The sequence below is a fragment of the Seriola lalandi genome, unplaced genomic scaffold (genome assembly GCF_002814215.2).
Source record: "Seriola lalandi dorsalis isolate HSWRI2012SDOR001 ecotype SW California unplaced genomic scaffold, Sedor1 jcf7180002054596, whole genome shotgun sequence".
Classification (NCBI taxonomy): Eukaryota; Metazoa; Chordata; class Actinopteri; order Carangiformes; family Carangidae; genus Seriola; species Seriola lalandi.
Window position 1 is genome coordinate 537171 of NW_019525149.1, and position 12500 is coordinate 549670.

General features: G+C 41.0%; 1 protein-coding gene across 2 annotated transcripts in view; it reads right to left on the reverse strand.

The window, feature by feature from the left end:
• The window catches only part of grk4 (G protein-coupled receptor kinase 4), a 39922-nt gene that overhangs the window by 13094 nt on the left and 14328 nt on the right, over nucleotides 1–12500 (reverse strand). For both annotated transcript variants that reach the window (XM_023419289.2, XM_023419290.2), the window contains exons 3-5: nucleotides 8085–8197; nucleotides 6946–7023; nucleotides 5662–5762 (exon numbers count right to left, since the gene is read on the reverse strand). In XM_023419289.2, coding sequence (XP_023275057.1) covers nucleotides 5662–5762; nucleotides 6946–7023; nucleotides 8085–8197 — 292 coding nt within the window. The remainder of the gene's footprint in view (nucleotides 1–5661; nucleotides 5763–6945; nucleotides 7024–8084; nucleotides 8198–12500) is intronic.

Genomic DNA, 12500 nt, shown 5'->3' on the forward strand with positions numbered 1-12500 from the left:
AAAGAAGAAAAAAAAAAAAAAAAAAAAAAAAAAACTCACTGTCGATACGCCACTGTGAAAAATGAGAAATGCCTTTGAACAGAGACATTCCACTCAAGCTAACCAGGAAACGGGATTTGGGGGGGAAATGCGTTTTAGGTTGAGTGGAACATCTAATCTCACTTTACATGAAACGTGAATGTGGGTGTGAGTCTGTCCGAATCTGATTATGTCACACATACAGACGTTAGCGACCAAAAACCTTAATCTTGTAAAAATCCTGCCCTGAAACCCATGACGACGCTAAAGTGAAGTTCTTTGAGGAAGGCAGGGGTCATTAAAGGTCACATATGTCAACCATCACTCCACTGAGAATTGTTAGAACATGACTCTTTGACATGACCCCGCTGGCCTCTCATATTAGCATCCTTTCTAACTACTACCTCTTGACCACAGATGTTGTTTGACTTAAACACCGTGTCCTCTTTAACATTGTTGTACCAAACAGACATGAGCTGAACTGTACGAAGACACATCTATGGTTAGACTTCAAGGTTTGTGATGAAAAATAATAGTAAAGGACTGTCTACTGTCCTTGCTGTCAGTGCTGTTGACAGATTAAAATATTCAAGCTGCGAAAGGAGAGGAGCCAGATGCCAGAGAAACAAAAGGATTGTGAGAGATAAAAGTGAAAACAAATATAACTGAAAAAAGTCATCATCATTTTACAAATGAAGTCAACATTCCCCCTTTTTTAATTAAAGTTTTAACATTTCATTTAATCCATTCAGTCAAAGGAGGAGATTCTGACCACTAGTAGTGCCATGGAGCAATGTTTTTACAACTGGGTCCCCAATTTTGTTTGTATTGTGCCAACGCAATTTGCATCCTGCAGCCAGTTTCTTACTATTCTGCTGATCGACAGTTGGTGGCAGTAACATGCAAAGACAGAGAAGAAGAAGCCTGTATGTAAACAATGCAGGATTTACGGATTTTTTTTTTTTTTTTTTTAAACCCTGTTTTTCAAATGTTTTATAAGGAAGGAAATGCATTCAGCATGATTGTTAGACCTCCAGGATACATACAGTGTGTTCTGGTGAGAAACACTGAATGTAAACAGAACTTTTGTTTGTTCGTAACAAAACTCTGCAGGGCACCTTTCACTGAATTACTGTTCTTAGCGTGGGAAATTGTAAATGGAATTCAGTGCATTTCTGCTCTGGTCAACCTCCATTGAACATATTCAAAATTTGAGGGATCAAGTTGACTGGCATGTCTGCTCACAAATATTACATCAGCACTAGAAAAACAAGTCACCAACACAAGCCTTCAATTCACATATCCAGCATAAGACATGAATGCTAATCATCGTCTGACTGACAGACAATAACTGCACTGCATCTACCACAGTTAACTTTATGAAGCTGAAGAAAGCAGGATTAAATAAGTCCATGTATCTGCTATACATAGCAGCAGACAGACTGAGCCAAAGGCCAGAAGCAAGTACTTGTACCACTTAATTACCTTAAGACAGGCATGTGAGAAAAGCTTAACCTGTTTTGCACGTCTGCATTTGTACTCTTAAGAAAAACATGTGTGTATGGGTATAAGTCGATGTGGGTGACACATCTGTATAATGTTACTGGCTTTAAAAAATCTAACTGGAGCTCTGTAACTATTATGGACAACACCAGCAGAACTTATTAGCCAATTAACAAGTCTGTGGTATGAAGGCCAACCCAACCACTGGGAAGGTTCAGTAATTAACAAAAAATAGTATTTTCACAATAGAACCAAGTGATTCAGCCAATTAGATCACACATCTAACAGAAGCATCTAAAGAGGCAACATACTGTACTACGATCCAAAACACTGTGGTTACAAAACAAACAAACAAAAATTGCACCGATGCAGTTTCCTCCACCGCTGACCAGTGTGATCACAGTCTCTCCTGCCAGACTACAACACATGACTAAAAAACTAAAAACCAAAGCTACAAACCAAAACTCCCTCCTCTACCACCCAAATGCTGAAAGAGATGCTCATATTTGGCCAGGAGATTTTCCTTGACCATATTACTTCATCACTAAGGAGGATGAGGAAAGCTGCCTGTGGTTACCAACAGCACTGGGGTGGCTGTTCTTGGCAAAAAGGCCTGAGAGTAGAGAGTTTCCACAAGGGGAGCACCCTCCGCTGTGTAAAAGAAAACTGAATTATGTCATCATGGGACCGGGTTGCTCGGCACATGAGCTGAGCGTCCACGATCATCTATCCTGACAAGACCTTGGTTCTTCACATAAGTGGTACAGCGTCCAAAGGATTTCATTACTCTGTCCTCTGTTGCTCCTGAGCTCAGAGGAGTCTGTACTAAAATCATGTGCGTCAAAGCTCAATTAAAAAAACTTGTTTTAATTAAACAGTCTTAAGCACAGCAAATGTTTTTCCTTGTATTAAGTTCTTCCTCAGTTTCTGTCATTAACCCATTACTTGAACGAATAAAGATTTTCAGATCAGACTCTCATCCATGTTTTCAGGTCATTGAACTTCAGTCCGTCTTACAGGACAAAACTGGTCCCGGACATTTAAAGAAAGGGACTCCAGAAAGGCAGGAGCCTAGCAGTGCCTGGCTTGGAGTCGAGTCTCAGACAGACACCACTGGGAGTAGAAATAAACAAAGCTACAATATGGCTTTTGTTACACAAAGGGAGTGGGAGAGGACAAGAAAAGGGGGGGAACAATCAGCAGAGATACCTTTGTTAAGATACACAAAACATCTGGATAGACACGCACTGAACGGCCACGCTCTACTCTCGGTATGACATAACCCTATGTTCCACTGCAGCAGAAGAAAATCCATGAGTGAGCTAATACATTTCTGCTAGTGGGTGCGTGGCTCTGCCAAAAGTCACGTTTCACGTGTAGTACCATGCTTTCCTACAGGCTCTCTCTCTGAGAAAAAAAACAACTGAGTAAGCCCTGACATATCGGAATAAAAAAATTTAAGAAAATCAAAATTCCACCACGGAATATAAATAATAATGATAGTGGAAGGAGTGATGACAGAACTTGAACAGGAATCCCATTCAAAAACATCTGAGCTCCTGCTGTTGCGAGGCTTTCAGCAACAAACACGTGCCTGTGTTGTTCTATGTTTGTACACTCTGCTGTTTTCCCCTGCTCCCCTTAACACTCTCTTTCCATTTCTCCTCACTTTTCCCAATTTCTCCTTTTTGCTCTCCTATCATCACTCTCTGTGGGTTTTCTAAGTCAGCCCCTCACGCTGCGCTTTCTGCAGTCATATCATTTCATCTCTAACTCCGTGCTTTTTTTTAATCCGGTCAAGAAGTTTGAATGGAGCAGATGCTGAGCTTCCCACATCAACCAAGTGTGGAGCTTAGTGTTGTAAGGCTGCGGTCTTTCTTACTATTGCACCATTTCTCTGCCCTCCTCTGTGCCCTTTTGACTACTAGGTGTAAGACTAGGTGTTAAAACATAGGTGTTAAAACAGAGACACATACAGAGGGGAAGTAAACCACCGCAACAGACATTGATCAAAGTTAGAGGACAGGTGTGTGTGTGTGTCTGTGCTCATCTTAACCACAACCACTGATGTTTCCAGTCTCAGTCAAACACAAGCCACCGTGCTCAGTTCAACCTCCCTCTACTAGTGTATCTGTTGTCTTTTTGTGCACACACACACACGCACACGCGCACACGCACACACACGCACACGCACACGCACACACGCACACACGCACACGCACACCTCCTTGCTGTGCCTCTGCACTGCTCATATTGTTTGTCACTCTGCCAACCCTCAAGTAACTCATGCCAACAAACAGGAAAATCAGGAAATGTTAATAAACCACAGATAAACGTAACAAAACATCACATTCAATGAAAATCACCCGGTCTAGAAACTCATACATGGGAAACAAACACATCACAGCTTCAAAATGTTTTGGCAACAGCGCATCTGTCCATCACATCAAACAAGTCTCCTGAAGTGTATGGGTTATTGATTTCATATATCCAGCAGCTCTGGAGCAGCTCTCCACATGTGTTTTGCCAAAGCATGAGCGCAGGCGGAGAACGTAACTGAGTGTTTTCCCATCCACAATTCCCACTTCTCCCGAGCTCCGTCTGGCAGATTCCGGGATTCCCCGGGGAAGCTCAAATGAATCAGAGGCTGGTCGCAGCATTTCCAATCCAAATCCGTCTGCCTGTGTGGCTAAAAATTGAGACTTCGCAGAAATCCAGCTTTTGCCAGGACTAAAGAAACATGGGCCTACTGACATGATGAGAGGTGTGTTGTCCTGTACTGTACATCCTATGTACTGATGTCATATATATTTCTTCTCTTGTTTTATAGTAATGTTTTCATACATCGTTCCTGACAAATAAATTGAATAAAATAAAGTAAAATGTGATGTATGGCAGTTTGCTGTGTACCAGAGGTATGAAGCACAATTTGCATAAAAAAGTATGCTTCTTCTCATACTTAAATAAAATCTGAATGATAAACACATTTTTAGATTCAGCGTGACTTCACTTCAGCTGTCCATCACAAATAAACATCTATAAATCGGTTTAGAAATCATACTGAAGAGCGTTCCTTATTCTTATACATTAAAATTACTTCCGACCTTGGTTTTACCTTCCTGACTTGATGCAGTATTTCCTGGGTAGCGCTTGACAGTAAACAAAAGTCAGTTTACTCACATCATAATCCTCCATACACAGTCTAAACTCTTTTTAATAATCTGTGAATTAATACAATAGCCAGTGACGTCTGACAATAACTTCAGCCAACAAATCAGCACACAGTGCAGTTCAGACATTGAGAATCATTAACTGCTCTTACTGTAATTAATAAATAACAGCACATCAGAGGTGAGCAACACAGGACAGGAAATGTGGAAGAGAAAATATAATACATTGACATATTTAAAATAGATATCATTACATTACCAAGGTAAATGTGTCAACTTAGCGCAATATACATTTCACAATATATCATTCAGCTGAAGCCTTGGGCAACAGAAACCGACTGTGACAGAGTTAAATTATTGGGCTAATACAAAGTTACGTTGAAGTGTGTGTATGTGTGTGTATCTGTGCAATGAGAAGTACATTTGGGGGTAATAATCCCCGGTCTGTTTGCTTCTCCTGGCTCTCAGAGCAGGAAGCAGAAACACCTGCAAGTGTGTGTGTGTGTGTGTGTGTTTGTAAATCTATGTTTTGTGTGTGTGTGTGTGTTTGTATACGGGGAACACTGAGGTGACTGTTGTTTTCTTGCCAGCCATCCGGATGCTCTCTCTGCCCACTGCTCTTTTTCATTCGCCTCCACTGTGCGTGTGTTTTTGCAAGTCTGTGTGTGTGTGTGTTATTGCTCTCCAGGTGCCAGCTGCCTCATCATCACCAGTGACAGGGTGCACTCGTCCACAGAGTCCACAAACACACACATGGTTTCTGAAGGAACAAGATTCTGTTGGTGCCACTGCACTTTGACGGGCAGACTCAATCAGGGAGAAAAACAAAAACACTAAATTCGCTTCCAAATAACAAGCATCTCATTAACCGTCTGAGTGTTGGACAGCTGTTGCAGGTGAGTTCATAGTATAAAGTTAGAGTATGAAAATGTCCCGCTTTGACAGACATGTGGGGAAGATAGAGGCTTACTTGGTGCAGTCATTGAAGAGCTCTTTACACGGACTCTGTTCCAGCCTCTCCCGGCACCCAGCGACTACATCCTGGGGTATGTCTGGCAGATGGGCTGCTGACTTGAGGGTTAGAGAGACACGGAAACAGAGAGTGAGGCAGACAGACAGACAGAGAGGAACAGAAACAACATGAGAGGTTGGTGTAATGTGGCTGTCCGAGACGAAGAGAACAGTCCACTCATGGCCTTTCTGTTTGTGAACCTACAGTCTCATGACATCAAGGCTGCGGTCACACCTGACCTCTTTTGCTCTGGCTTTAACAAGCTTTGGTTCATTTGCCAGTTTGGTCCACTTGATTTAGTCGAGTGATTCTCAACCGTTTTCACGTTGAGGACCCCTTAACTGACACAAATCAGATCACGGGCCCCCATCTCATAAGATTTTTGCTTTTAGATGTTTTATTACAGAAGGTGTTTGAAACCCTCGACCAAAGTAGTCATACATTCTGTCACTGTGTTACTTATGGATGGAAATATAGTGAAAATACGTTATTCCTCTTATTGCTAGGGACCCCAAGGAACCCCCTCAAGGAGCCCCGGGGGTCTTTGGTACTCACTTTGAGAACCATTGATTTAGGGTAGTGAGAAGAGTGTGAACTCTTTTTGTAGTACAAATCATACCAAGCTTAACAATAAGTCTCTGTTTGGTTATGATAACAACACAACAAAGAAAAAACACAAGAGGGTGTGATATACACATGTGACACAATCATACATTCAAAGGCTAAAGCAAACAATTTTAATCAACTAATTTCCTCCATTTTACGGTATAGTAAAACATGTTTCCTACTGTATTTCCAGCTTTGCATTGTCATTTTTATGATAAATAAAGTCCAGATGAGTTTGGACCAATTATGGTCATTAACCAACACAAAAAACCACAACAAAGGTGTAAACATACCCTGACACTGCTGCAGATAGGGGTACTAGTAAACACAGTGCAGTCCCCAGTGCTGAGGGTGTGTTACACATTGTTGGATAAATTCCACAGCATATCATACATGACACATCACTGGCAAATATGTGTTTAGTCATTAAAAAATATAAATGTAATGATAAGAAATACACCATCAGAGAATTCTTTTTCACTTTAATGTACTTAAAAAAATTATGCAGTTTAAAGAGATGAACAACTCGGAAATGTAAGATTTGTAAATGTGAGCAAATATGATCTTGGACTAATATCAACATAATTTCTCCATATCGGCAAGATCTGCTATGAAGTAAGTGTGTGTGCATCTTACCCCATTATTAAAGTATGTGTCTAAAACATTCAGTCCACAGTCCCTCCTCTTCTCATCAGGAGCTAGCTGGTACATGGCCTGTCAGAGAAGAACAGAAATGTGAGAAACCACACCAGCACAGGAAGCCATGCTCATTCAGCCATCTTTAATATCTCTCCAAATAAGGTCAGAGAGACAGGCACCAGAAGGCGAGGGGAGAGAGGAAGGGTGAGACGAAGGAGGAAGAGCGTGAAGGAAGGGTAGGGGGTGGTAAATACGAGACAAGAGAAAGAAATCAAAAATACGAATGAGAGCGGGACTGCAGACGAATAGAGAGATGTTACTGATGACAAAATATCTCATCTTAGTAAAAGCATCAAACTGGCAACCGTGTTTGTCTTCACGCTTCGCCCGTTACATCTGTCACCTACCAGGATGACGCCTCAGATTTCACCCCATCGCACCATCACAGATTGTGTTTTTGGTCAAATATGGCTGTAGGCAGGGAGATGGTCTGGAGTTTGACTGCTTCCAGCCATATGTTTTGTTTGAAAACATGCTCGGCGGAGAGGAATGGGGCCGAGCCGTGCTACTACGAATCACATCCAAGGCATGAAGTCCTCAGTGGGACTAACAGCAAGATAAGCACTAAAATGTTTCATTTCTTGCATTTTTGTCAGCCAGTGTAAGTATGTGCGATTCCCGTATGTACATGCCTGTCTGCCTACCTTGAAAAAGACTAATGTAGGTTCTTATTAAATAAGCATGATTTCCCTGTTTTCCTTTCTCGCATACCTCCAGGGGCCTAGACACAAGCTCGGGCCTGTGTTTGCCTGCTCACCCAGGAGACCTGCCTCTGACGTGGGCTTGACCTCATGGAGGAGTGCATGGAGGAAGGGGAGGGGTCTGCTCTCTGACAGCCTGTCTAAGTTGCTAATCAGCCCCCTACACCAACCCCACCCACCCACCACTTTGTGGTACCGCCAAGAGCAGGCAAAGGACCAAGCCCTGACTTCCCTCTCTTATTCCTTGCTCTGCAGGGGCTGAATCAGGTCACTCCCACAGGGGGAAAACACAGGGACAGACAAGTAGGATAGGATGTCTGAAAGAATGAGTGTTAGAAAATCAAAGAATACGTATAGTAATGGTAATAGTCTTACCACAGCATCCATAAACTCAATGCAGCGCTTCAGCTCTGGCCTGGTGTCACAGTACTGACGGAATAACAGCCGACCAATGGGCTGCTTCTCACATAGACTGGTGTAGTCCCTCTCTAAGAGTTGGAGAGGAGAGGGAGGAAGAGACAAGGAGGGGGACAGATGGACAAATGTTATAAAAATACACCATAACAGTAGCTGCGAACAAACAAACTTTGTTTTTCTGACTTTTCTCAAACGCTTTACCTCATTTGTGAAATACTGCGCAGCTCTAACCACTCAGGCCTCTAAAAAAATATTCCAATGAAATAAATTGAGGAAGCAAAATGAATCTGACATGACTGCAATTACTCATAACTCACTGACATGCAACCAGAGGATCATCTCAAATATATTTTGTTTCATATTAGTAAAGTTGGGAATCACTGCACTACACTATTTTGAGGGTATAAGGGATAGTTTGGTTTTTGGGACTTTCTTATCTTATATTGCCTCTGTTTAGAGTCATGCAATTATTCTAGCTTAGCCCACTAGCTTAAGTTACCTGTATTTGTACAGGAAGCTACTTTATTCAAAAAGGTAAAAAAATTTAAAAAAAAAAATACAATTTTTTCTCAGCAGAATGATTCCTTTATTAAGTAGTAAATTTCATTAGTCGTTAGTTTCGGTAAGACAGTTTTACCAAAGAAAAGGAAGAATTTTGTTTGTTAGCATATAGCAACAACGGCATAGCTTTCAGTGGGAGCTGAAGTTGTTAAGTGCAAACACAACATAACAAATGTTTTACCTGTGCAAAATAGACTAAGCTCAACTTTTACTACCTAGTGCAATGTAACTTAAAACAGACAACCCTTGTAATGGTCTTTTTCAACTTTCCAGAAAGACTGATGGGAAAAAAAATACAGTCAAACAAGCCAACGGAAGCGAAATGCAGGCTAGATGAAAGAGGACATACAACTTTAAATCTCATATCCTTATTGATGGCAAATTGGCAACATAACAAACACACAAAATGTTAAATGTATAGACCAACTATCCATCTGTAGAGAAGTTTAAAAGGTACATTTCTATAACTTTGAGGAGAGCTATTTAATGTTTATGCTACAATATTCTATAAACAAAACACACTGCTTGTATAACTTGAAATGATACAAACAATGAATGTTAAACAAGCAATGGAAAAAAGTATTTTCATAGTTGGCATATAAAAACAACATATCACATGAATTAGATATTGAGTCTTTGGTTGCAAACAAAATAAATGCAAGTGTAGACTTTGGAGAAGTTTGTGTATTTCTCCACCCCTAATCAATGGTACTTTTTCTTATGCTACAAACAAAACACACTATGTCTGTGTCCATGTTTTCTGTATGTGTGTTAGCATGATTTCTATGTGTGTGTCTCTGTGCAGCTGGCCCCAGCTTATTAGGAATAATGGTGTCCATTTGAGTCACATTTCCTCTGGTACCAAATGAGGAAGAAGACCCAGGACATTTTCCATCACTGGTTGACAGTAAGAGCACAAACACAAACACACACACACACACACGCACACACACACACGCACACACACACACAAGATCAACATACAAACAAAAATAGGCCACACACATTCACGTACAACTGCGCACTTGTGAATAGAGGGGGGAGGAGGGATGCATGGGATGAAAATTTCTGAGTGCTGACAGCTACAGGACAACCTCCAACAGTAAATCAGATCTTCACAACAGCCCCCCCAGCTGCACTGTTTATTACACAGCATTCCCCTCTGCTCTGCAGCTCAGCGCTCCTCATTCAGACTCACCAATTATACGACCACAAAACCTAAGTTATCAGTTTGTTAGCAAACAGAGGAGTGTAGAGATATGATATTTTTAATGCTTCCCTCTCTACTGTGTTACCGCTGTGTTTTAAATCTTAAGAACAAAAGCCTTTTCAGAAATCCTCACTGAGAGATCTCCAACTATAATGCATTGCACTTGCCGCCAGACATTGCCTTTCATCTTGGATCACCAAGTTATCGGAGGCCTGCTTTGGTGTTTCCTCCATCAGCTGTGCTCAGGAACTGGAGCTGGGAAAGCCCCCACACACACCCTCATACTTGATAAGGCAATTTTAGGATGTTTGCAAAGAAAAAAAATGTTTGGAGCAGTTTATTTGAACTCTGGAGTATTTATTCCTGTCGTTTGATTCTTCTGGCCAGGTGAGGACAATGCTGTTTGAGTTGTGTATAATAAAATAACTGCCTGAATAAGCTCATCTCTCTCTACGTCCATGCAAACAAATGTGTTGTCTTCCCTGAAAATCACATATCTTGTCAATCACCGGACAGGTTACCAACACTTCACCCAATAAAGGAGCCACATGTTAAGACATGTGACTGGTGTTTATGAGCTGGTTTGTTTGAAACTGGGCAGTGTGAACCTAAACAAACCAAATTCAGCAAAGTCAATTTTTCCACTCTGGTTCAAAAGGAAATTAACTTCGAAAGCTCTCTCTGCTCTTCTGCAACTAAAAAGCAGAAGATTACAGTTTATTTTATATGTAATGACAGTAATCAGATATCAGGTTACAATAAGCCTCCTGATATGGTTTCAGTGTCTTGTTCGAGAACAGGTTTTGATGGTTTCCATATAGTTACAAGAGTCCCCAGCCACTCCAGTGTCCCTCTGCCGAATCAAAGAAACACTGGTCACTGTGTGAGGTGACACACACCAAAAAAAAAAAAAAAAAAAAATCACAAAAACTGTTGTGCAATGTTCCTGAAAGGATTTCCATGTTTTTTAGTAACTTACCCATTGAGCAACAACACATCTGACGTCAAAATGATAAATGTCTCTTGGTGACAACCAGAATAGCCCGAGTTAAGAAAAGTGATAAAAAAAAGTAATATGTTTTATTGTACAAGTTAATATAATTTAACCTTTTGAATCTATTTTTACTCAGTTTTCACCACTTTTATTTAAAGACTGATGTAATTTATGAATAAACTTTATAGTTTCACACCCAGATAAAACTGCAGTTTCAATTCTTCTTTGCTGCTCTACTGTTTTAGAGTGGTGATGAAGAATTGATTTTTGGTAAATAGTGTCACATTAGCTGTTGGCAATATGCTACACCAGAAAGTCCCAAGAATTAAAAGGCAGCGTGTACAGTATGCAAGGCTTTAATTTCGAGAAGTGCCACTAGTGTTAGGACAACTATAGTGTACAAATTGTTATTGATTCCTTTTTATTTTTTTGGCTGATTTGGTAATAAAAGAAAGAGTAAATGGCATTTATGTCCCTGTTCATGGTTTACAAGGGGTTTAACATGAGCCATGCCATACAACAATCTTATCATATCCATGCAGGGTGAATTTTTGTTTCACAATGATACTGGATGGGTAAAAAATGGTATCGGAACATCTCTAAAATTTACACAATTTCATCTGCATAAACCATTCAGCCCTGAGAAGCTGCTACATGCTACATTTCAAGTAGGCTATGTCTCTTGCACACTTTCCTTTTATCTTGCCTATTTCTTGGATGAAGTTTACTGATTGGTCTTTTTATGTTTTCACCATCTACATTATGTGACAGAATTTGTAAGTTTTGCAGGTGAGCAAAGAGCTGAAGAGAAAGTTTCTTTAGACACTTCTGGGTAAGTGAGTGGGTACGTGTGTTTGTGTGTGTGTTTGTGTGTGTGTGTCCGAACTGATTCCAGACTCTAAGTCATTTGAATATGAGAACGTAAGCCAGCATTCCACCAATGAAAACTTTCCTTTTTGCGTAAGAGGGAGTCCTCTCTCCCCATCCTGCAGAAAAACAACTATGAAAGAAAGAGGGGAAAGAGAGAGAGGAAGTGCGTACAAGACAGCAAGGTGTCAAAGAAAAATGGGCCAGGAAATGAGAGAATTGACTAGACTAGCCTGGACTAGTAGTGAAGTAAACTGCAATTACAACTTAATTAAAACTCTAATTTAGGGCAAGACAGAGTGAGTTCGTGAGACAGTGAATGCTCAGCTAATGTGCACAAATGCGAGTATGTGCAATAGCTTCATGTATGCGTTTGTGTGCACACTTTCAAGGCAGAGACCTGAGTATTGGCCAACACTCGCTGCTGCTGCTGCTGCTGCTGCTGCTGCTGCTGTTGCTGCTGCTACGCAACAAGAGCCGTTAGCCTCCATCCAAACTACCTCTGGTTTCAGAAGCATGTCTAACAAGCTAACATCAGATCAGAAACAACAGGTGCACATGTACTGTAAGTATTGGATGGATACCAGAATAAAGAAACAAGTGGAGAGGAGTCAGAAGGAGGGGAAAGGAGAGGGAGAGTGGTCTACGGCTGGCAGACAAAGTGGCTGCAGCCCACATAATGTAATCTGGGCTTCCTAGAAGTACTGCACACTTGTCAAGGCTAAGGTCAAATGCCTGACAT